Source organism: Bos indicus x Bos taurus, chromosome 14 (assembly GCF_003369695.1).
Source record: "Bos indicus x Bos taurus breed Angus x Brahman F1 hybrid chromosome 14, Bos_hybrid_MaternalHap_v2.0, whole genome shotgun sequence".
In the NCBI taxonomy this organism is placed as follows: Eukaryota; Metazoa; Chordata; class Mammalia; order Artiodactyla; family Bovidae; genus Bos; species Bos indicus x Bos taurus.
This window is the reverse complement of record NC_040089.1, coordinates 775,237-799,679: the sequence shown is the minus strand read 5'-3', so window position 1 is coordinate 799,679 and position 24,443 is coordinate 775,237. Positions and strand designations below refer to the sequence as shown.

At 57.2% G+C, this 24,443-nt stretch overlaps 2 protein-coding genes across 7 annotated transcripts in view; both read right to left on the bottom strand.

Moving 5' to 3' along the window:
• PLEC (plectin) overlaps positions 1-15,013 on the bottom strand; it is a 56,513-nt gene extending 41,500 nt beyond the window's left edge. For 3 of the 6 annotated variants that reach the window (XM_027560346.1, XM_027560347.1, XM_027560349.1), the window contains exons 1-2: positions 14,920-15,013; positions 13,512-13,710 (exon numbers count right to left, since the gene is read on the bottom strand). In XM_027560346.1, the coding sequence (XP_027416147.1) occupies positions 13,512-13,704 (193 nt within the window). In that variant the 5' untranslated portion in view covers positions 13,705-13,710; positions 14,920-15,013. Of the gene's footprint in view, positions 1-11,815; positions 11,949-13,511; positions 13,711-14,919 lie in introns of those variants that run through there. The other 3 variants (XM_027560358.1, XM_027560362.1, XM_027560367.1) reach the window with 1 other exon arrangement.
• A 336-nt stretch (positions 15,014-15,349) lies between these two features.
• Positions 15,350-22,321, bottom strand: PARP10 (poly(ADP-ribose) polymerase family member 10). The gene is made up of 10 exons (XM_027560426.1): positions 21,894-22,321; positions 21,563-21,817; positions 21,255-21,491; positions 20,596-21,179; positions 20,255-20,476; positions 20,041-20,137; positions 19,211-19,852; positions 18,995-19,128; positions 16,012-16,183; positions 15,350-15,918 (listed from the first exon to the last, which is right to left on the bottom strand). Exons 1-10 carry the CDS (start codon positions 22,069-22,071, stop codon positions 15,566-15,568), a joined length of 2,874 nt encoding a protein of 957 aa, XP_027416227.1. The 5' UTR covers positions 22,072-22,321; the 3' UTR covers positions 15,350-15,565.
• Positions 22,322-24,443: the final 2,122 nt, after the last annotated feature.

Genomic DNA, 24,443 nt, shown 5'->3' with positions numbered 1-24,443 from the left:
GAAAAACCTGAATGAGCGGGTGTCTCACGAGCTGACTTAACACGCATGAGCTGATCGCAAATCAAAAAAGTCCTCATTTTGAAACATTGTCTTCTCTTATTCTATGAAACAACAAACTATTTCTTGATCAGATTGTGACAAGTGACAAAAAGTGGATTTTATATGACAACCGGCAATGACCAGCTCAGTGGTTGGCCTAGGAAGAAGCTCCAAAGCACTTTCCAAAGCCAAACTTGCACCAGAAAAAGCTCATGGTAGAGATCGGTGGTCTTCTACCCGTCTGCTCTACTACAGCTTTCTGAATCCCGGCAAAACCATTACATCTGAGAAGTACGCTCAGCAAATCGATGAGATGCCCTGAAAACTGCAACGCCCGTAGCCAGCACTGGTCAACAAAGAGGGCCCAAGTCTTCTCCATGACAACACCCAACTGCACATCACACAACCAACCAAGCTTCAAAAGTTGAATTAATTGGGCTACAAATTTTTTCTCATCCTCTGTATTCACCTAACCTCTCACCAACCAACTACCACTTCTTCAAGCATCTTGACAACTTTTTGCAGGGAAAATGCTTCCACTGCCAGAAGGAAGCAGAAAATGCTTTCCAAGAGTTCACTGAATCCCAAAGCATGGATTTTTACACTATAGGAATACACTTATTTCTTGTTGGCAAGAATGTGTTGATGGTAATGGTTCCTATTTTGATTAATAAAGATGTGGTTGATCTTAGTTATAATGCTTTAAAATTCAGAGTCCAAAACCGCAATTATGTTTGCACCTAAATACTTCACAATATTAGATTACAAAGTTACACATAAACTAAGTTATAACTATAAAATACTGTGCACGTTTTTCTTAAAAACAAGCATAAAACATAAAGCTGCAGAGGTTTTACAGAACACCAATAAACCACTGCAGGCAACCTGGAGGGACGGCACTGACCAGCAGTCCCAGAAGGTGTGCTCACGTCGAGACGCCTGGTGCCCGTGTCTGTGACCTTAAGTGGAAATTGGGTCCTTGCAGATGTGATTAAGTTCAGGATATCAGGACGAGACCACCCTGGCGTATCTGGGTGGGACCTAAACCTAATGGCAGTGCCCTTATAAGAGGCAGAAGAGAGATCCCCAGAGGACAGGCCCGTGAAGAAGGGGCAAGGACGCTGCCACAAGGCACGCCGCAGCCACCAGACTCTGGAAGAGGCAGAGGCAGGCAGGGTCTTCCCGGGAGCCTCCAGAGAAGCCAATGCCATGACCACACCTTGACTTTGGCCTTCTGGCCTCCAGAGGGGAGAGGAACTTTCTGCTGTTCCGGACCACCCACTTGTGGTCATCTGTTACGGCAGACATGGGAAACTAATGAAGATATTTTTACCGGGAGTGACAATTGTCTAAAAGCGTGGTGCTGCCTTTGGAACTGGGTAACAGACGGGGCTTGAGAACTTGAGGAGCCTGGGAGAAAAAGCCTAGACTGCCTTGAGCACAAACCACCGGAAGCTGGAGGAAAGGTGATCCTTATTAGACACAGCAAAAAACTTGGCTGAACTAAGTTCCAGAGTCAGGTGCAAAATAGAACTTGCAAGAGACAAACTTGGATCTTTAGCTAAGGAGGTTTCCAAGCCAAGTGTGGGAGGTGTGACCTGGCTTTTACCTGTTCCTTACAGGAAAGTGCAGGAGTAAAGACGCCAATCGTGGAAGGAACTGTGAAACAGGAAGAGAGCCAGGGCTGGTGACCTGGGAACTTCATGCCCATCCAGGTTCAGGAGAGGCAGCTGCGGGGAGACTCACTGTGAGGAGAGAGAGCCAACGACGTGACTGGACAGTCATCCTCTGAAAAGAGCTGATGTCTGACTAGCAGATCCAACCATCTTAGCACAAGCTGGGCTCAGAGAGGGGCCTCCTGGGAAGGAGGAGCCTCCTCCCTGATGGCATGGGTCCCTGTGACATACACGGGAGACCCACACAGTCAAAAAGGGTGCTGTATCAGCAGAAACACTGCCAGCTTGGATGGAAGAGGATGAAGGAAAGATGTTGGAATTCAGGGGTTCTGCAGGCAGGCTGGTGGGCTGCTGTCTATGGGTTCACACAGAGTCGGACACGACTGAAGTGACTTAGCAGCAGCAGCAGGCAGGAAATGGGGCAACAAAGCAGCTACTCAGCTTCAAACATATACTGCCCATCAAGGGAAAAATCGTGACTTCCCTGGTGGTCCCGTGTCTAAGACTCCGAGCTCTCAACGCAGAGAACACAGGTTCGACCCCTGGTCGGGGAACTAGATCCCACATACTGCAGCTAAGAGCCAGAGCAGCCTAATAAATAAATAGAATTTTTTTTAAAGCAAAAGATGACTCCAAGGGCAGAGCCTTGTGCCCAGAGATAGAGGCCAGCAGAGAAAAAGGTACAGAGAGCAAAGCATCAAGCCCCAGATGGGTGTTCTCAGGCCTTCAGCCATTTTGGAACTTGCCCTGCTGGGTTTCAGGCTTGCTGGGGACTGGTGATCCCTTTATCTTTTCTTCCTCCCTTTGGGAGTGGAGCTGTCTACTCTATGCCTCTCCAACATTGTATTTTGGAAGTACACAACTCGATTTCTAGCTCACAGGTCCACAAATTGAGATGGGTTTCACCCCAGCGTAGACTGTATGCAGAATCTTACCTATACTTGATACAGACAACTTAGATGAGACGTGGGGCTTCGGATGAGATTTAGGTGAGCTTTTGGACTGAGTGTTGTGGCTGTAAGAGTTTTGGGGATGCTGGGAGAGGCAAATGTCTTTTGCACATGACAGACACGAATTTCCGAAGGCAGGTGGCAGTGCACTGAAGTGGCTCCAAAAACAGACAGAAGCCGGGGAAGTTACTTTTGGAAGCAGGGTCTTTGCAGTTGTAACTTAGTTAAGATTCTTGAGATGAGATCATCCTAGACTATCAGGAAGACCTAAATCCAGTCCTAAGTGTCCTTACAAGAGACAAAAGAGAAGATGCAAGGGAGGCCGTGCTGAAGATGAAGGCGACACTGCAGTGATGCAGCCACTGGAAGATGGGGGCGCCAGAAATGTAACCCGCCCCAAAGCTTCTGGGGGTGCTCGGCCCTGCCGAACTGTGAGAGAAAACTTCTGTTGTTTTAAGCCACCCAGACTGTGGCGATTTGTTACGGCAGCCACAGGAACCCAAAGAGGGGGGTGGAAGCCCCAGCTACGCCTTCCCCACTCCACGGCCCCCAGCCCCCATGCTGCCCCCGGCCCACCTGACCACCAGCCTGCCCAAGATCTCCCAGCCTCCAGGGTCCTTCCAGGCCCTTCCTCCCTGCAGCACAGGCCCTGGATGCACCCCACCCGAGGATGCATATGGGTAGCAGATGCCCCCTCCTCCTTTCTGGCCCGAGGGCAGAAAAGGAACAGTCCCTGCCAAGCGCTGACCATCCAGCTGGGAAGACCCTTCCCCAGCTAATCCATGACCCAAGCTCCCCCGGAGGAGGGGGGAGGAAGAGAAGGGGAGCAAGCCCTGCTGGCTCATCTACACCAGGGGCCAAATTAAAAATACAATCATTTTTTTAAATATTTCTTCATTTACTTGGCTGCATCAGGTCTCAGTGGCAGCACTTGGGATCTTTGTTGTGGTGGATGGGCTTGTGGGGTCCTAGCTCCCCAACCAGGGATCAAACTCGAGTCCCCAGCATTAGAAGGCAGACTCTTAATCACTGGACCAACCACCAAGGAAGTCCCAAAATATAATCACTTTTAATGATAGGCCCAAACAATTGCACTCATCTCACACGCTAGTAAAGTAATGCTCAAAATTCTCCAAGCCAGGCTTCAGCAATACGTGAACCATGAACTTCGAGATGTTCAAGCTGGTTTTAGAAAAGGCAGAGGAACCAGAGATCAAATTGCCAGCATCCGCTAGATCATGGAAAAAGCAAGAGTTCCAGAAAAACATCAATTCTGCTTTATTGACTATGCCAAAGCCTTTGACTGTGTGGATCACAATAAACTGTGGGAAATTCTGTGGGAATACCAGACCACCTGACCTGCCTCTTGAGAAATCTGTACACAGGTCAGGAAGCAACAGTTAGAACTGGACATGGAACAATAGACTGTTTCCAAATAGGAAAAGGAGTACGTCAAGGCTGTATATTGTCACCCTGCTTATTTAACTTATCTGCAAAGTACATCATGAGAAATGCTGGGCTGGAGGAAGTACAAGCTGGAATCAAGATTGCCGGGAGAAATATCAATAACCTCAGATATGCAGATGACACCACCTTTATGGCAGAAAGTGAAGAGGAACTCAAAAGCCTCTTGATGAAAGTGAAAGTGGAGAGTGAAAAAGTTGGCTTAAACCTCAACATTCAGAAAACTAAGATCATGGCATCTGGTCCCATCACTTCATGGCAAATAGATGGGGAAACAGTGGAAACAGTGGCTGACTTTATTTTTCTGGGCTCCAAAATCACTGCAGAGGGTGATTGCAGCCATGAAATTAAAAAGACGCTTACCCCTTGGAAGGAAAGTTATGACCAACCTAGACAGCATATTAAAAAGCAGAGACATTATTTTGTCCACAAAGGTCCGTCTAGTCAAGGCTATGGTATTTCCAGTAGTCATGTATGGATGTGAGAGTTGGACTATAAAGAAAGTTGAGCGCTGAAGAATTGATGCTTTTGAACTGTGGTGTTGGAGAAGACTCTTGAGAGTCCCTTGGACTGCAAGAGATCCAACCAGTCCATCCTAAAGCAGATCAGTCCTGGTGTTCATTGGAAGGACTGATGCTGAAGCTGAAACTCCAATACTTTGGCCACCTGATGCGAAGAGCTGACTCATTTGAAAAGACCCTGATGCTGGGAAGGATTGAGGGCAGGAGGAGAAGGTGATGACAGAGGATGAGATGGGTGGATGGCATCACCGACTCAATGGACATGGGTTTGGGTGGACTCCAGCAGCTGGTGATGGACAGGGAGGCCTGGTGTGCTGTGGTTCATGGGGTCTCAAAGAGTCAGACACGACTGAGCGACTGAACTGAACTGAAATGTCCAAATGTAAAAGGACCAGATGAATAAGGTGAGGTACTTCCACGTAATGGAATGCTTAGTACTGTATCCATTAAGAAGCATGAGGGTGCCAAGACCATTCAGTGGGGGAAGAAGAATTTTTTCAGTGAATGGTGCTGGGACAATTGGATATCCACAAGCAGAAGAGTAAAGTTGGGGGACTTCCCTGGAGGTCCGGTGGTTGGGACTCAGTGCTCTCACTGCAGGGGCCCTGGCTTTGATCCCTGGTTTGGGAACAAAGAATCAGCAAACTGTGTGGCAAAAAAAAAAAAAGGAATAAAGTTGGACCACTACCTCATGCCATATTCAAAAAATCAAAATAGATAAAAGAAAAAAATGTAAGAGCAAAAACTATAAAACTCTTGGAAGAAAACATACATATAAATCTTCATAACTTTGGAATAGGCCACAGTTTCTTAGACATGACACCAAAAGCATAGCAACCAAGAAAAAGACACATTGGACTCGTCGTTAAAATCTCTTGTGCTTCAAAGAACATCATCAAAAAAGTAAAAGACAACCCATAGAATCAGAGACTATTTTTGCAAATCCTCTATCTGATAAGGGACTTATATCTAGAATACATGAAGAACACTAACAACTCAATAATAAAAAGAAAAAAAACCAAGGTAAACACAGATAAAGTCTCTGAACGGACACTTCTCAAAAGAAGACACAGAAATAACCAATATGCAGAAGAAAAGATGCTCAACATCATCAGGAAATGCAAATCAAAATCAAGAGAAACCACTTCACACCCACTAGGATTGAATGGCTATAATCAAAAGTGAAGTCGTTCAGTGATGTCCAACTCTTTGCGACCCCATGGACTGTAGCCTACCAGGCTCCTCCATCCATGGAATTTCCCAGGAAAGAATACTGGAGTGGGTTGCCATTTCCTTCTCCAGAGGATCTTCCCCACCCAGGGATCAAACCGGGGTCTCCCACATTACAGGCAGACGCTTTACCGTCTGAGCCACCAGGGGAGCCCTAACGGCAGATAATAAGTGCTGGTATGACCTAAATCAAATCCCTTATGATTATACAGTGGAAGTGAGAAATAGATTTAAGGGCCTAGATCTGCTAGAGTGCCTGATGAACTATGGACTGAGGTTCGTGACATTGTACAGGAGACAGGGATCAAGACCATCCCCATGGAAAAGAAATGCAAAAAAGCAAAATGGCTGTCTGGGGAGGCCTTACAAATAGCTGTGAAAAGAAGAGAAGCAAAAAGCAAAGGAGAAAAGGAAAGATATAAGCATCTGAATGCAGAGTTCCAAAGAACAGCAAGAAGAGATAAGAAAGCCTTCTTCAGCAATCAATGCAAAGAAATACAGGAAAACAACAGAATGGGAAAGACTAGGGATCTCTTCAAGAAAATTAGAGATACCAAGAGAACATTTCATGCAAAGATGGGCTCGATAAAGGACAGAAATGGTATGGACCTAACAGAAGCAGAAGATATTAAGAAGAGATGGCAAGAATACACAGAAGAACTGTACAAAAAAGATCTTCATGACCCAGATGATCACAATGGTGTGATCACTGACCTAGAGCCAGACATCCTGGAATGTGAAGTCAAGTGGGCCTTAGAAAGCATCACTACGAACAAAGCTAGTGGAGGTGATGGAATTCCAGTTGAGCTCTTTCAAATCCTGAAAGATGATGCTGTGAAAGTGCTGCACTCAATATGCCAGCAAATTTGGAAAACTCAGCAGTGGTCACAGGACTGGAAAAGGTCGGTTTTCATTCTAATCCCAAAGAAAGGCAATGCCAAAGAATGCTCAAACTACTGCACAATTGCAGTCATCTCACACGCTAGTAAAGTAATGCTCAAAATTCTCCAAGCCAGGCTTCAGCAATATGTGAACCATGAACTTCCTGACGTTCAAGCTGGTTTTAGAAAAGGCAGAGGAACCAGAGATCAAATTGCCAGCATCTGCTGGATCATGGAAAAAGCAAGAGAGTTCCAGAAAAACATCTATTTCTGCTTTATTGACTATGCCAAAGCCTTTGTCTGTGTGGATCACAATAAACTGTGGAAAATTCTGAAAGAGATGGAAATACCAGACCACCTGATCTGCCTCTTGAGAAATTTGTATGCAGGTCAGGAAGCAACAGTTAGAACTGGACATGGAACAACAGACTGGTTCCAAATAGGGAAAGGAATACGTCAAGGCTGTATATTGTCACCCTGCTTATTTAACTTCTATGCAGAGTACATCATGAGAAACGCTGGACTGAAAGAAACACAAGTTGGAATCAAGATTGCCGGGAGAAATCTCAGTAACCTCAGATATGCAGATGACACCACCCTTATGGCAGAAAGTGAAGAGGAACTCAAAAGCCTCTTGATGAAAGTGAAAGTGGAGAGTGAAAAAGTTGGCTTAAACCTCAACATTCAGAAAACGAAGATCATGGCATCCGGTCCCATCACTTCATGGGAAATAGATGGGGAAACAGTGGAAACAGTGTCAGACTTTATTTTGGGGGGCTCCAAAATCACTGCAGATGGTGACTGCGGCCATGAAATTAAAAGACACTTACTCCATGGAAGGAAAGTTATGACCAACCTAGACAGCATATTCAAAAGCAGAGACATTACTTTGCCAACAAAGGTTCGTCTAGTCAAGGCTATGGTATTTCCAGTAGTCATGTATGGATGTGAGAGTTGGACTGTGAAGAAGGCTGAGTGCCGAAGAATTGATGCTTTTGAACTGTGGTGTTGGAGAAGACTCTTGAGAGTCCCTTGGACTGCAAGGAGATCCAACCAGTCCATTCTGAAGGAGATCAGCCCTGGGATTTCTTTGGAAGGAATGATGCTAAAGCTGAAACTCCAGTACTTTGGCCACCTCATGCGAAGAGTTGACTCATTGGAAAAGACTCTGATGCTGGGAGGGATTGAGGGCAGGAGGAGAAGGGGACGACAGAGGATGAGATGGCTGGATGGCATCACTGATTCGATGGACGTGAGTCTCAGTGAAGTCCCGGAGTTGGTGATGGACAGGGATGCCTGGCGTGCTGCGATTCATGGGGTCGAAAAGAGTCAGACACGACTGAGCGACTGAACTGAACTGAACTGAAGGATGTGAAGAGACTGGAAACCTAACACACTGCTCATGGGATCACAGAACAGTGCAGCTGCTTTGCAAAGCAATCTGGCAGTCCTTCAAACAGTTAAGTATAGAATTAACACATGTTCCAGCAATTCCACTCCTTGGTATATACCCAAGAGAGATGAGCACATACATCTACACAAAAACCGGCAGACAAGTGTTCACAGCAGCATATTCATAATAGCCAAAGGTGGAAACAGCCCCCAAACCCATCCCCCCAGGCAGAGGTAAACCAAGCGCAGTCTATCCACACCACGGAACATCATACCACCACAAAAAGGAACGAAGAACCACGCACTATGACATGGAAGAAATATTACACCACACGAAAGAAACCAGACACAAAGTTGGATGATTCCATTAATATGAAATGTCCTACACATGCAAATCCGCAGAGACCTAAAGTGGATCAGTGTTGGCCAGGGGCCGGGGACTGTAAATGTTCTGAAATCAATGGTGCGAACGACTTCACAAGTCTATTAATTCGCTAAAACCACTGAATTCTCTCTCTGTTTCTCTCTCTCTCTCACTCACACACACACTATGGTCACCCCAGCCAGTGAGACTAGGGACCCAAAGTGTGACTTTCGCCTTTTTTCTTTATATTCTCATAGTGCTTTTCTGTCTGTTTTTAGCTTTTGACCATAAACAGACCAAAAGCCCTCTCCAATGAGTCCCAGATAACTGCCAGACCTCAATCCTGTCCACTGAGTTCTGGCCACCAAAGATGACACCCTATGCCATCACCCGCTCACCCTGCAAGCGCCCTGAGTCCTGGCTGAGAGCCTGGGGCTGGTGCCAGGGACACAGGTAACCGAGTCCAGGATGGGACAGGGTGGGACACGTGACGGGATGCCTATCCCGTCAGGGCTGAACAGGGAGGTGAGGGAATCCCACCAGCCGGGCAAACGTCCTGCAGATTCGAGGACACTCCCCACACCACTGCCACCGCCTCCCAGCCCCACCCTGCTGTGCCTCCAGCAGACCCCCTACCCCAGCCCTGCCTGGAGGACCTGCCCCCACAAACACCCCCGAGGACATTGCTCACCTCTGCTCTCCCCACTCCACATCTGTGCCCCCTCCAGGACCACCGCAGCAGCTTGGTGGGCACCCTCCAGCCCCCCTCCCCCAATCCACACTGAGGTTCCCAGCCCCGAGACACAGCCTTGAACTCTCTACAGGCTGCCCAGACCCTCCTGGCTGGACCGCCTACTCCCTGTCCTGGACTCTGTGTCCCATCTTCCTGGACAGGCCTCTGGACCCATGTGCAAAGGGCCGCCACGGGGCTTTGGGGGGCTCTTTCACCATATACCTTCCCCCCACAGCCTGGCCTGCATCACCCGAACTCCCCCTCCCTGCCCTCCCACAGAGACCACAGGCCTCTGCAGCCTCCCTCAGCCCCGCCTGGCTCTCCAGCCCTGTGGGGATCTGCCCTGGAGCCAGGGGCCAGCAGACAGGAAGTGGAGAAGGCCCTGGGAGGAGTAGGACCCTGCGGGGAGTGTGGGGGATTTCCAGGGGAGTGACACGTCCAGTGTGGACAGTGAGGTCCAGTGTGGACAGGGAGGTGCCCCAGGGTCCGGGGAGGGCACGAAGGTCACAGCAGAGGCTGGATTCTGGAGGCAGATGGGGAGGGTGCGTCCAAGAGGGCAAACAGGGCAAGGGTGGGGGCGGGGCGAATGCCAGAGGGGACGAGGCCAGGAGGCGGCGCCAGGCCCTCCCCGGCCAGTGAGTGAGCAGAAGCGGGTGTGCAGAGCTGGGCAGGGGTCCCTGAGGGCTGAGCCTGCTAGTGCTCACTGCAGCCCGGGGAGGGGAACCCCTGCCTCCTTCCTGCCTCTAGCCCAGCAGGCCTCACCTCTCTTCCCCGCAGGGGGCAGCACTCCTCGCGGGGCGGGGCAGATGGGCCAGGGCCTCAGGCTTCCGTGGGTCCGAGGGGCTCACAGCCGTCAGGCCCGCAGCCCACAGCCTGGCCTCTTCTGCCTCCTTGAGACCGTCCCCGGGCCTTGGCCGTGGCCCTGACCAGCCTGGGCCCAGCCCAGCCCCCTACCCGTTCCCATGGCTCAAGCCAGGAGCTGAGGGACTCGGGTCCTCCAGAAGCCTTCCCTACCCCAACCAGCAGCCCCCACACCTGCTTCCCCAGTTCGCCACTCTCAGCCGCCCCAGGCCTGTGCCGCAATCAGAGCTGAGCCACGGCACTGGCCACCTCAGGCAGGCACCCTGCACCCGAGGGCAGCAACCAGGCCAGCGGGGAGGGGCATGGCCAAGTCAGCTCCACACCAGTCCTAGAAGCCCACAGGGTCCTGTCAGGCCTCGCTCCTGAGAGGTGGGCACCACCCCAGGGAGCAGAGGGCCAGGGCTTCTCAGGCTGGGACACTCCAGCCTGATGCCCTGATGGGCTCTGAAGTCACACGGGAAGATGCTGGACAGAGCGCTGTTCGTTCTGTGCGACGTCCCCACTTCATTCAGAGTGGCCAGTTCATGAACAGTTCCATCCTGGGGCCTGCCAGGAGGACTGCGGCCCAGGTGGGCGGCTGCTCCCTGCCCTGGACGTGTCCAGATGGACACCCCTGGGTCAGGCCAGCCCGCCCAAGACACACCTTCCCTCCCTGCAGGCTCAGGAGCTCACAGTCACAGCAGTGTCTCCAGCCCAAGCGACTGGTCACAGAGGCAAGCAGGTCACCCACAGTGCTAGTGGGAGAAGCACGCAGCACGTCCACCCGGCCAGGGCCTGGAGAGCCGTGAGTGGACGACCGCCCGGCAGAGATGAGCCTAGGGCCGGGTGAAATCTCCCCTGCCTGGGTGAGGTCAGTGGGTGGACAGCGGCTGCCCAGGGCTCCAGGCAAGGTCCCAGCAGGACCTCTCTCCCTGAACTGCCCTTGGGGGCAGAGCCAGCATAACCAGCCGTGTGGGGCTGGGACCTGCTCTGGCTGAGCGTTGCCCAGAGCCCCACCTCGACCCTTGCTGAGCCTCTGCGGGCCAGGGGCCAGGGCTGCGCCCATGCCTGCTCAGAGCTCACGCCCCAGGCAGCTGGGCTGCGGGCAGCGGACAGCAGGGAGGCCTGGACAGACCTAGGGGCTCCTGGCGGGTGGAGCAGGGGCAGGGGTCTGCCAAAGCCCCCGAGTGGGCTCCTATAGAGAGGAAGAGGGGGCTGACCCGACTTCCCCAGCCCACAGCTTCTCCCCAGCAGACAGTAAAGGGGCGTCACAGGGTCCCTGCCAAAGCTGGGCGGCAGCCTAGGTGCTGACCAATTTGGGGAGGTGAGGAAAGACAGCAGCTATGTGACCCACTGCCAGACAGAGGCGGCCACCCGCGCTTCTGGGGGACGCGCCCAACCGAGGGGTAGGGGACAGCTCAGACTGACCCACGTGTCTGCTGTGCACGGACGCCGGACACAGGACACTGGCCAGGGCGGCCCACTCCACCCGCCCGCGCCGCACCATGCCCTATTAAGGGCATGACCACCGGGCTCCGCCGAGCGCGCTGCCGGCGGCCGCGCCGGTCGAGTGAGGCTGGGGGGTTGGCCGGGGGTCTGGGCTCTGATCGGGACGACCCCCGCAGACGAGGTGTCAGACGCCGGACTGCCCGGCCGGAGGACCTGTCAGGGCCGGCCAGTCGGCCGGCAGGCAGCCCGCAGGGTGGGCGGGGACCGCGGCCGTACCTTTGTACTTCTCGCGCACCTCCTCGTAGGCCTGGATGAAGTCCTGCTCGTCGGGCGGCGGCGGGGCGGCCATGGCGGCGGCGGGCGCTGGACGCTCTGGGCGCTGCGGCGCAGAGCGGGCTTCCAGTCCCCGGCGGCCACTCGGCCCCTGCGGCCGCGCGCGCCGCTTAAAGGAGCCGCCCCCGCCCCGCCCCGCACCCAGGATGCCCCACGGGCGGGCGGGGCCCCGGGGAGCGGCGGCCGCGCGCCCCGGCCCCTCCCGGCGTCGGAGGCTCCTAGTCTCCGCCCCGCACTCCTCCCGGCCGGCGCACACCCCCTTCCCGCCCCCGACCCGGTCGCCGGCCCAACGACGTCCCGAAATCTGCGCGCCCGGCCCGGCAGGGGCCCCCTTCCTCGCTGGCCGCCAGACCCAGCGAGCTCACCTGGCCGCCCCCGGCGCGCCCACCCGCTTCCGCCTCCGCCGCCGCTACCGAGAGCTTTCCCTTGCAACCTGGGAGACAGAGTGTTTTCGGTATGAAATTCTTACGCTAAAAAGAAAATTTTTAAATTACGAATAAAAGGGCTGAAATCGGAAATGTACAGAAGAAAATATGATGTTTTTAAAAGACAATGTCTTTGCCACCCATCAGATTGGCAAGCCCCATCTCCCAGGGCTGAGAAACGCCCTCCCCCGGAACGCCCCGGCAGCGTTCCTCCAGCTGGAAACGCTGCGCACCCCGTGTCCAGAAGCCCGCGGCTTCCAGGGCTCGCGGGACGGCACGGAGGGATGGGGTGGGGGCGCTGTCAGCGCCGGGGTCCGAGCTGCGGTAGCACGTTCAGGATTCACCTTCCCCTGGGTGAAAGAGGGCCTCGTTCCTTCGCATCCAGATGTGACATGTGAAAAAGACCGCGGACCAGCCGCGTCCACAAGGCCCCGGGCAGCGGCACCCTCCAGCTCCCCGCACCCCCACAAGCTATCCCTGTGCTCCCACCCACAACGTCCCTCGCTGCCGCCTGCACCGTCCCGCCCAGCACTGGGCTTCCTGGCCTCTTCCCACCCACGTCGGCCCACCCTCCAGGCCTCCTGCAGGGGCGCCGCCCGCCGCGCCCCCGCCCCCCACCCCCATCATCATTCTGTCCTGCCCACGGGGCTGACCTGGAGACCCCCAGCTGGCTCCTCCCTTCGCAGCACATCCCGCCCCTCGCCTCTAGCCCTAGGTCACCTACTTCCCAGAGGGCGCAGCCGCTGTCTGCTGCCAGCCCACACGGTCAGGGTCCTTGCCCCGGACCTTCCCCTTCCTCCTCCAGGATGGCAGCTCCTGGAGGCCAGGCAGGATCTTGGCTCAGGGAGGGGCTGGGACTCCACCAACTAGGTGGTCCCTCCTGTCCTGCCCCTACATGCTTCTACTCCCTGGGAGGCGGCTCTGCCCCAGCAACCTAAGGAAGTGTCACCATCACTGGGGCCTGACGGCTCGTCCTGAGAGCGGCAAGGCGCCCTCCGCAAGCTCCACCTCCGGCCTCGTGCAGCTGACCGGGCGCGGCCAGCAGGTGGCGCTGTGCTGCCCGCACTCACTCGGGACCGAGAGGCCCGCTCCGCCCTGCAAACCGCCCCCGGACCTCTCCTCCGACACCTGAAGCCCCGCACAGAACACACAGCAGGGGCTCAGCCAACGGGCAAGAGCTGATGAACCGGACAGGCCGAGTTCCTGAGCGTTACCTGCAATGCGGATGACTGCTCTTTCGGCAGGGTCCAAGACACTCCCATTTCCTCCGGGGCCACCTCCACCTCGCCGGCTCCGCTGGGTTTTCTCCAGGTTCCAGGGCAGCGTGTCCCCAGGGCTGGGCGAGCCACTGCCCCCGTTGGAGCCATCCTCAACCACTGCCCGAACCTCCTGGTCCTCGCCCGACATGGCCTCCTGGAGAGAAAGCAGGAGGGGATCACACCTCTGTGTATGGGGGCATACTGCCCCACACTGACCTACACATTCTTAACCTAAACAGGGACCCACCGCAGGCGCCCTGTCACCTGGACACTGACACCCACACCGCTCCTACGTCCCCCCTCATCCACACGCTGAACCCTCTCAACCCGGACAGGACGGACGATCCTCTCCAGCCATCCACGGTTGGCCTCACCCCTCCAGCTCATCCTTCAGATATCCATAGAGTGACCCCCCACCCAAGACCTTGACCTCACTCCCTGCAGCACGGAGATATTGACACCCCCCAACACTCACTGCCACTCCCTTGTCTTAGTCACCCAAACACTGGCCCCTCCACACCATCGCCCAGGGGCTCACCCCATCAGAGGCCACTGATCCCAACCTCCACCCCATCACACCGACACCGGCCTCCGGCCCCTCTGTGCCAAACCTGGACCCTGTCTCCCCTAATCCTTCGATCAGCAAACAAGGCAGGCCATGGGGAACCACTGGCTGCTGCCCCTCCCCTCAGAGGCCTTCGACACCAGCTCTACCTCCAAGCTGTCCGAGCCAACAGGGCTCCCCGTCGCCTTACCCCACCCCAGCACAGCCCCACCTCGGTCTCCGCAGTGAAGCCCTATAAATAGCTGAAGCCGCATCGGCGTGGGCCGCGGGAGCTGTGCTGCAGCGAGGCTGGGAGGGAGCCTGGGCCGCCGCTCCAGCAGCCCTCCCTGCGCGGCACGCACACGCCCGGCCGGGGCCGCAGAAGCGCACCGGCACCGACGCGCGCACGCCCCTCAGCGCCCGGGCCCCACGCGCGGGCGTGCACGAGGTGAACGGGGCTCCGTCCTGGAGGGACTGGGCTGGCGCGGGGGCACAATGTGGGCTCTGTGCTGGGAGGAGACGGCGGGCAACGAGGTGGGGGCCGCCCCGCCCCGGCCCGTCCCACCCCTCACAGCCCCTCCGCACCCTGCCTCCCGGCAAGCCCCCCGCCCGGCGCCCCGCCGCCAGCCGCACCCCGCCGGCGGCCTTTCCTGCCCACACCCCGGGCACCGCCCGTCCAGTTCCGCAGTCTCCGCGCGCGGAGATGGCATCCTCCCGAGGGAGGAAGGGCCTCGACGCAGTCTCTGGTTCCGGGCTGCCCCCACCCCATCCCGTAGCTCCTGCCCGCCGCGCGCCTCCCCGTCCCGGCCCAGGTCTTACGCGCACGATGGCTCAGCTCCGCTGGGCTCGGCCGGTGCGGCCGGACTGCCGGTGCCGGGAGAGCTGCGCAGGCTGTGCGGGCGGGGCGAGCCCAGAGCCCCGCCCCGGCCCCTAACCGAGCGCCGCCCGTGCGGTCCTGGCGCCCGAGTGCTTGCGGGGCCGGGGCTCCCGGCGGCGGCGGGGCCGGAGCGCCAGCGCGGCTTCTCTGGGACAGCGCCCCCCCCCCCACCTCCGCCGCCGGGCACGGCTCACTCCCCTCGCGCAGAGGGCGGCCCGTCGCCAAGGAGACGTCGTTAGGGGAGCGTGCGTGACACTAGGGCGACGCGGGGTCGCTCGGGGGCGCGCCGGGTCGGCCTCCGCCCCCCAGTCGCGGCGGCTCGGCCTTGGCCCCGCCCCTAGGCACCCTCAAAACAGAGGTCGGACCCGGAGCTCCACAGGCACGTTTATTTAAACGACACAGTCGCGCTCGGGCGAGGTCTGGCCCGGCCACCCTCCTCCCGGGCTCTGCTGACCCCTGGTGGTCGGCCCGGCCCAAGCCGGGGTGGGGGGAACCCTGCCCAAGGGGGGACACAGCACCACGACAGGAGGCGGGGCGGTAGGGCTGTGCACGGCAATAGGGAGCGGGAGGCCGGGCCGAGGGGGGCCTCTAGGGCCAGGTGGCTGGGGAGGTGCTGAGGAGCGCAGGGGCGTCTTCGGGGAGAGACCGGGACTTGTGCTTGCAAGTGATGAGGTGGGTGGGTAGCGCCTGGGTGTCCTGGAAGATGACGAAGATGCTGGGCCGGTGGAGGCAGTCCACCGCGCTGTCATAACGCAGGAGCGCGTGCCCGGCGGGCCGCGGAGGGGGTGCCCGCAGCCCGCGCTGGCCCTGCCCGTAGTCACCGGTCAGCACCCGCGCCACGAACACTGCCTTGTGGCCCTCGGCATCGGGGGGCGAGTAGCGGTCCAGCACCGACAGGGAGGCGCGCTTGGCGAAGTACACGCCCTGTCCGTAGAGCGCACCTGCGGGAGGCAATGCACCGGGTCGGGGAGGGGGGGCGGTAAGGGAGGTTCTAGGGAGCAGAGCCCACGCCCCCGCAGGGACCCAGGTCTCACCATTGCGGCCGCAGAAGCTGCGGTTGAAGCCGTGCGCGCAGATGTCGGGGACGGTGGGCATCGCTGTGCCGTGGTACAGGACCTGCTCGGCCGGCCGCTCACAGCACTGCTCCAGGCGCTCCCGGTGCAGCTCGTACTGCTGCTGCAGCAGCGGGTGTAGCACGCGCTCCACCTGAGGCAGGGGGTCGGGGGTGGGGGTTGGGATCAGTCAGAGCCAGGCTACTTGTGCCTCTGGGCCACCCAGCAAGGCTGAGCCCCAAGGAGCCCTCTTGGAGGAGTTCAGAGCCTGGGGAGACCTCACAGCTCCTGCCATGCTCTACTCAGTAGCCCACATGAGGTTGACCTTTGCCACCTCCACAGGGCCTCAAATGGCACTGGAGGGCTTCCGGGGGGGCCTGCAGGTGGACAACCCATCCACTAACCAAAACCCAGCACCCACAGCCACGCCTCTACAGAGAGAAGCTGAGCCCGTGCCTGCGCTGCGGGCAGAACTTCACCCCCAACGCCAGGAGATACCCCGGACTTCCCAGTAATGGGAGACCTGGTGACCGACCTGGTAGTCAACCAGGAGGAGCCAACTCAGGGACCCAAAAAGTTTCTTAAGAAATTCTAGTCACTTCAGACAGATGCAAAAGAATATTGTATCCATGAAACAAGACTACCTACTGTGAAAAAGAAACAGGCTGAAAATTAGAGTGTTCTTACATTAAGGATGGAATTGCTGAACTGCATCCAGTGGGTAGGCTAAATAATAAGATGAAGATAGAGATCAGGAAGTGACTCAGAGTGCAGAGCTGAAGAAAGAGTTGGGAACTGTGAGAGGACTGATGTAGGACAGGGGTCGGGAGGTCTAAGATCTCAGTAGGAGGACCTCCACAAGAAGACGCTAGACGCGACGGGAGCAAAGAAGGGCTTGATGGAAGACAGTTTCTCTGAGCTGAAGGCGGCATCTTCAGATGGAAAGAAATGCCAAGGATGATGGGAAAGGCACACCCATGGCCCCTACCTGCTGGGAAAACATCAGCCTTCAAAGTGAAAGGAAACTCTACAAGAGTACACACACACACACACACGCACACGCACACCAAAGTCGATATACAAAAGTGGAAAAAATCTCACATTCTCATACTGGGCTTCTCACCACTAATACTGGATGCTAAGAGGCCACAGAAGGGTTTTATTGGTTTTTTTTTCTTACCTTTCCAAGAACAAAAAAATTTTGAGAAGGAAAGAAAAAGAGTTAAGTCTTCCAAAGATCTGAAGGAAAACATATTTTCATCCTGATCGCTATACCCAGCCACACTATTTATGGTGCAAACAAAATAAGGACAGATTAAGGCACAGAAGAATCAGCTGTGCCTAAGTCCACAGAAATGTTTTAATAAATACATAGCATGCTTTGTTTGAAAAAATATCAAATTGTAGTTGCAAAAGGCAAAATAAATTTAAAAGTCCAAGATGTTTACTACTCACTCAAGGAGATACTTCTACTAAACAGAAAAGGAATCTATGCAAGAGGGCGACGGAGTCAACAGGAGAAACTCAGTAGCCAAGCACCACAAAGAAAAACGAAGAGAGTAAATGAAATTAATGGCCATTTGCCCTTGACTCCTAGAATATTCTCTTTCGGGCAACATGGTTTTAATAACTAGGTTTTTCCTTCCCCTTTGCCCTCTCTGGTCCAGTGGTAAATATTTTTTTGTTATTATAATATATTGATCAACCTAAGGCCCAAACATGAGTTTAAGCAAGCTCTGGGAGTTGGTGATGGACTGGGAAGCCTGACGTGCTGCAGTCCATGGGGTCACAGAGTTGGACACGACTGAGCGACTGAACTGAACTCATGGCCCAGGCATGCAGTGTCATGACAGTCGGACGATGATGTTGGTTTGTCAACCTTGCCAACATAAAAATAATGTCACTGACCAAATGTGAGATGGACGAGGGAAGAAATGACGGGGGGAAGGGAAGCTCGTTCTCCACATCTCTGGAGGGAGGCAAGAGACAGTCTCTAAAATTAAGTGGAGAAAAGACTCAAGCGGACGTCAGTCATAGAGGTCCTGCTGGAAGAAGTTGCACAGGCAACCAGCCGAACCTCAAGAGGAGCCTGGGGCCCGAGTGCAGGAGGTCTGTCCTCCACAAAGGGCAGGAGTGGTGGCTGCTCAGTCCAGAAATGGAAGCAGAGTCCTCCTCGTGGAGTAACAGCAGTAGAACCAGGACAGCGGTGGTGCTGCTGCTGGCTGACTGGGCCAGGGCTGGGGAAGGCCTGGGCTTCTGCATTTCTGACCAGATCCAGGCTGCTGATGCTGCTACCCCACCCCAGGCCCACCCACCCACAGCTCAGTGCTTCAAGAGTCAAGGGGCCGCCTGGCTTCCCAGCTCTCGTTTGGCCCCAGATTCCTGCCCCTCGGCCGTGAGTGTGCAGCCCAGCTCGTGCTCAGTTAACCTGTCTCTGGGCACTGCTCTCACACTCGCGTGCCAGCCAACTAGCCTGGCTCAGCCTCCTCCTCAGCCCTTCCTTCTGACCCCACCGGCCCTCGGGACACCACTGCCTCCATCGTCTACCCCATTGCCTTGCAAGCCTCTCCTTCTCAGCCTCCTTTTCCTTCCTTCTGGCTCCCCCACCAGTAGTTCCCAGCCTTTTCTGCAACGAGACCATGCTCAGAGCTGCCACTTTTTACAAGTGAATGCAGGAAGCGCCTCCAACCAACCCTCTTCTTGCTGGAGCCACCCCCATGGCTGGCAGGGGAGCCCCCAGAAATGCAGTCTGCGGAAGGAGCAATCCTCAGAGAAGCCACGAGATGGCGCCAGCACCCCACGCTCTACACGAGGAGGCGGCAGCAGGCACCTGTCACTGGCAGAACAGGGACCCGGGCTGGGACCCCCAACCTCCACAGCTTTCTGTCTCCCTGGCCATGGGCTCTGCAAAGCAAAATGTGCCAGGAGCCCAGAGGCCAGAGGCGGCAAGACAAAATGGCCTCACCCGCACCACGTGGATCCTGCCGTGGGCCGTGTCCAGTGTGTCACAGAAGGCCTGCACCACCGCTTGGAACTCACTGCTGCTCTCAGCGAGACGCTCCAGCCTGCCCAGGGGCTCCTTCGGCCTCTGCTGTGGCACTGAGGCAGGAAGGAGAAAGGCTGTAGGCCATGCTCAGGGCGCTGGTCGCCCTCCCCGCCCACTCCCAGGCTGCAGACTCACGTGTGGAGCAGGAAGCCGCCAAGGGAAAGGCTGAGCTCTGATCCCGGGGGCCAGCCAGCAGCGCCGCCAGGTGATGGGCCGCGTGGGTAGGCTGGACCCCAAAGCCACGGAGGACGATGTGGCCACCGTGCAGGGCAACACTCACGCCATGGCACCGCTCCAGGCGGGCGCACAGCTCGGCGGGCAGCACACAGCCCGGGGCCCCCACCAGCTCCTCCCTGAGGTGCACCTCCAAGGCGGCCTCCAAGGCCCGGTCCAGCTCGTCCATATCCCGCTCGAAGGAGGCGTGCACCTCCAGCTGGGCCCGGCCACCTGGGCCCTGGCCCCAGAGGAGCTCCTGCTCCCCACTCAGGGGGGGCGGCTCCAGCAGGGAGAGGGCCAGGGCCTGCTGCAGCTCGGCCTCCTCCTGCTCGGCTGCCTGGCCCCGCGGCTGCAGGGACCGGTAGAGCGCCAGCTGTAGCTCAGCTTCCTCCTGTAGCCACCCAGGCTCTCTTGTGCTGGGGGCCAAGGGCTCCTCCCCAGATCTGGGGATTGTCACCTCCTCCTCTGGCTGCCCCTCAGGCTCCTCCTCCCCTAGCTCCAGCGGCAGCCAGTCTTCCCCATCCAGGCCCTCCAGAGTGGCCAGCAGCTCTCGGACCTCCTCTGGGGGGCAGGGAGAGGAACCCGGTCAAGGGTCAAGCCCAGCCAGGACGGGGCAGTCAGGGGCCGAGAGGAAGATGGAGACAGGGGTTGGAGGGTATCCGCTCAGCCGATGGGCACAGTGCAGAGGAGCACAGAGCCTGAGGTCAAGAAAGGGCTGCGGGATGTCCTGGGGCCCCAGGGATCCCTACCCAGGCCTGAGTTCTCCTGGTCACGGTCCGGATCGTCTGGAGGCCAAGGGGTGGAGGAGAGGCCAGGGAGGGCCTGCAGGGCCTCAGTGGGGCCCACCTGTTGGGAGAGAGTGTCAGGGCTCCCAGGACACCTGCCCCCAAGGCGTCTGAGCAAGGGTGGAGGCAGCGCTGGGCAGGGGTAACAAGGGGAGGGCGGGGCAGGTTCCGTGTCCACCTCTTCCAGGTCCATGTCCAGGACGGCCCCAGCCAGATGCTCTGTCCTGAAGACGCACTGGAACTGTGCCTCCAGCTCCCGGAGAAGGTGCTGCCCCTCTGGGCTCAGCAGGAACCTGGCACTGCCTGGGTGCTTCAGGCTCAGCATGTGACAGCTAACGCTGCCCAGCAGACTTTGCAGAAACTCCTTGGCTGCCCGGCATGGGGCCAGGGCTCCGCAGAGCTGCAGGACCATGGGGCGGGGGTGGGGGGAAGTTGGCAAGTTTAGGGCACAGGAAAGGCACCGAGAGCCCCCAGTAGCAGAGGAGGATCAAAGGTGAGGACTCCTCAGGGGCTGCTCACCCGGAATCCAGTCGTATCTGAGCCCTCGAGTGGGAAGAGGGCCACATCTCCCAGGCCGGTGAGAAGGTCCTCATGATAGAGCTGAATGAAGCGCATTGCTCCCGGCTCCATTGCCAGCACCATCTCCACCAGGCCCTGCTGCCCCGGTGACCCCGCGGGCCCCTGGCTCACTGACGCCACCTGCTCTGAAGAGCGCATGGCGATCTCCACTGGGTCCGGAGACCCCACAGTCCTTTGGCTCCCCAGTCCCTCCTCTTCTGAAGACCCCCAGGGCCCTGAGCTGACTGGCCCAGCCGGTGCCAGCGACGAGCTGTCCCATTGAGGGCCTGTGCTCAGAGAGGCTCCTGACTGCCCTGGCGCCTCCTCAGAGCCCAGTGTGACATCCCCAGCATAATGCTGTTCCCTTGCTGGTCCTCCTGCCTCCTGGAGAACGTGCCTGGGGGCCCCAGGCCCCAGGTCGCCCGGGCAGCTTCCTTCACCAGCGTCCTCAGCAAGCTCCTCAGGCTCCAGGACATCGTAGTGAGGGACAAGTTTCAGCTCTGAGCCCTGCAGCCGGTGGTCCCGCTGCAGCACCCGCTCGGCCACTTGGAAGAAGGGAAAGAACAGGTCATCAGGGCTCCAAGTCATGGTGGGGAACCTCCCTGTCCTGCCCCACTCACCACGCCAGTGCTGGAAGGAGACCACGGTGCCCAGGTGCCCTGGAAGGCTGTGCATGCCCTCCAGGGGCCCCCCGCCGCTGCGGCGCTCATTCTCCAGGTACAGCTCCAGCAGCAGCAGGTCTGCAGGGGGGTCGCCTCCTACCACACGCACTGCCCGGGCCTGGGGCACCCAGGCCAGGGAGACCTCAGCCCCCTCCAGGCCCAGGGCCCGGGAGTGCACCTCCAGGACTCCAGCTTCTGTGGGGAGGATCCAAGTCAACACAGGGTGCCTCCCCTAACAGGCAGGCCGCCCCAATCCCGCCTCTTACCTGCCTCAGAAAGGGGCTTGGGCAGTTGCACCAGGGCGCGATCTGGTCGGGGACTGGCCAGCGCGTGGCAAGGCTGCTCCGGGTGCCCGGTGGCACAAAGCAGAGCTTGGACATACTGCTCCAGTAGCTGGGGTGTGGTGCCAGGAGGCAATCCTTGGAGCAGCAGGCGCGCAGAGGCGCGTGGTGGGGCTGGCCGCAGGCTCAGCCGAGCCCCCTGCAGAGTGTGCTCCGGCCAGGCCAGGACCCTCGCGGCATCTGCGGGCGAGAGGAGTGTGTGGTCAGGGCCAGCGGCCAGCGGGGCCCAGGCTGCCCCTTTCCGTTGGTCCCTTACCTGCAGGCTCCTCAAAGGTGAGGATGCCCCCGCGGCCGAGTCTCTGCCAACTCGCCACAGGCCCACCCCCAGAGCTTCGGCGGTTCTCGAAGTAGAGAGTGAGCAGCTCGTCTGGGATGCTGGTGGGCAGACCACTGAGCTCCACTGCGGCTCCCACCTCCGCCTCCGCCTCCCCCATCGCCACCCTGGGGCCAGACGAGGGGGTAGGCAGCAGCCCCACCAGTCCGCCTCACGCAGTCCGGGTCCCTTGGTAGCGTTCCCTGACGCCCCCTTCACTATGCAGGCGACCTACATCCCCCCACTTACACTTCCTGACCCCAGCCTGAGCCGCCCCAGCCCGGGCCTTCAGCCAGGACTCCCTCCCCACACCCTGGGACAGGAAAACAAAAGTGAAACTGTTGCAGGAAGGGAGGAGCGCAGTGCTGGGCCTTTCAGGTGCTTCCCTCCTCAGGCTCCTCCCGCAGGATGTTCCAGCCCCGCCCCCGCCCCGCCCACCAGGCCCTCCGCCCACCGGTCCGTCTGTCTCAGTCGTGGGTCCCACCCCAGCCCATTGGCTGTAGGATGGGGGGAGTGGCCCCTGGAGGTGCTCCACTCCCACTGGCCCTTCCCTGTGAACCTCAAGACGGCCAATCACCCTCCCTGGTAAATCCGCCGGGGTTCTTGAGTCATTGCCCCCAACTCAAAGACCTCAGGCCTCTGTGTTCCCTCCCCCGACTGCAGAGACTTTGGGTCTGGCTGAGGCTGGCTTTTAACCCTCCCCAGCAACCTTGGCGCCTGCACCTGCACTCACCCTTCAACAACTCAAAGGTGGCCGACCTCCCACCTGGCGAGGGTGAGCAGTTCAGCTCCTGACCCTGGAGGGGTACATCCCCATCACTGCCGGCCCATGGCACTGCCACGCCTCTTGCCCGGCTGCACCTTTAGAACCCACGCTCCCTCTTGCCATCCAGTCGCCCCTTCCCTGGTGCCCGTACTCATTGGCTTCCAGCCTCTGGAAGAGTTGTGCCCACAGTGCTCTCCACCCCCACCTCCCACTTAACCCTCAGCCACAAAAACTCCCTTCAACCCCTGCTACTTCTGCAAGGTATTGAGGGCCTGTCCAGCCTGTACCCTGAGCTGCCCCCACCCTGGTCCGAGCCTCTGTCATCTCTCGTCTAGATCACGTCTCTGACTTCTGAACTAATCTCTCTCTGCCACTCCTGCCCTATCGCACCGTCCATCCACAACAGAGGGCAGGGTGTGCCTTATAAGTCGCACCAACATGAGATTGGACCACGGTGAAGCCAAAGTCCTTTGGAAGACCTGCCAGGCTGGACTGACCGGGCCCCAGTCCCTGCTGGCTGAATGCCCTTGTATCCCCCATGCTCTGTCATCCAGTGCAGCAGACCCTCCCTCCCTGACGCCTTTGTACTGGCCCTTCCCTCTTCTAGACCAGCCTTTCCCATAGAGCCGCCTGGCCATCCCTCCCCCCAAATCACCTTACTAGGTTCTTGGTGGCAGGTTTAACTTGAACTTAAAAGTCTTCAAGAACCCTCCTAAAGCCCTGACCTCAACTTCACATTTGTCATTTTTAGGTTTTTTTCTTTAAAAAAGGGCCCTCAAATTGTATTAGCTTCTAGTTGTACAAAACCTGAAGTCACCTCTGCCTGTTCTATGCTTTGTGTTCTCATGGAACTCATTGCCCACAAAGGTCCGTCTAGTCAAGGTTATGGTTTTTCCAGTAGTCATATATGGATGTGAGAGTTGGACTATAAAGAAAGCTGAGTACAGAATAATTGATGCTTTTGAACTGTGGTGTTGGAGAAGACTCTTGAGAGTCCCTTGGTCTGCAAGGAGATCCAACCAGTCCATCCTAAAGCAGATCAGTCCTGGGTGTTCATTCGAAGGACTGATATTGAAGCTGAAACTCCAATACTTTGGCCACCTGATGCGAAGAGCTGACTCATTTGAAAAGACCCTGGTGCTGGGAAAGATTGAGGGCAGGAGGAGAAGGGGACGACAGAGGATGAGATGGTTGGATGGCATCACCGACTCAATGGACATGAGTTTGGATAAACTCCAGGAGTTGGTGATGGACAGGGAGGCCTGGTGTGCTGCGGTTCATGGGCTTGCAAAGAGTCGGACACGACTGAGTGACTGAACAGGACTGGAACTCATTGCCTTCTAACACAATGTATAATTTACTTATTATACCTATCCCTACTGTGGAGGATCTACCCCAGGCGGCAGTGTGCCGGAACAACTCACATCATGACGACAACATTGTTCAATTTGGGGGAATCTTTGTGAGTCAGTTTGTAAACTGGTGGTCAGTCAAAATAAGCCACGATGGGGTATTTATGCCAAGGACATGTGCAAAGGCACAGATCAGGGTTTCCCCACGTTGGGGTCAGTTTTTCAACACGGAACCAACACACCTCCTGCACAGGACAGAGCCTTTCCCAACCACTGCCAGGCCTGGAAGAGGCCACCATCCAGGAGTCCAGAAAGTACAGTAGGACTCCTAGGCCCCAGGGGCAGAGGCACTCCTGCAGGGACTCCAGGTGACAG

What these genes read in the sequence shown, in the direction of transcription:
- PARP10 (XM_027560426.1), bottom strand. Translation starts at nt 22,071, where the DNA reads ATGGGGGAGGCGGAGGCGGAGGTGGGAGCCGCAGTGGAGCTCAGTGGT. An exon ending in CAGATACGACTGGATTCCGG is followed by an intron (nt 20,477 to 20,595) that starts GTGAGCAGCCCC and finishes ATGGTCCTGCAG; the next exon opens with CTCTGCGGAGCCCTGGCCCC. An exon ending in CAGCTTCTGCGGCCGCAATG is followed by an intron (nt 15,919 to 16,011) that starts GTGAGACCTGGG and finishes TGCCTCCCGCAG; the next exon opens with GTGCGCTCTACGGACAGGGC.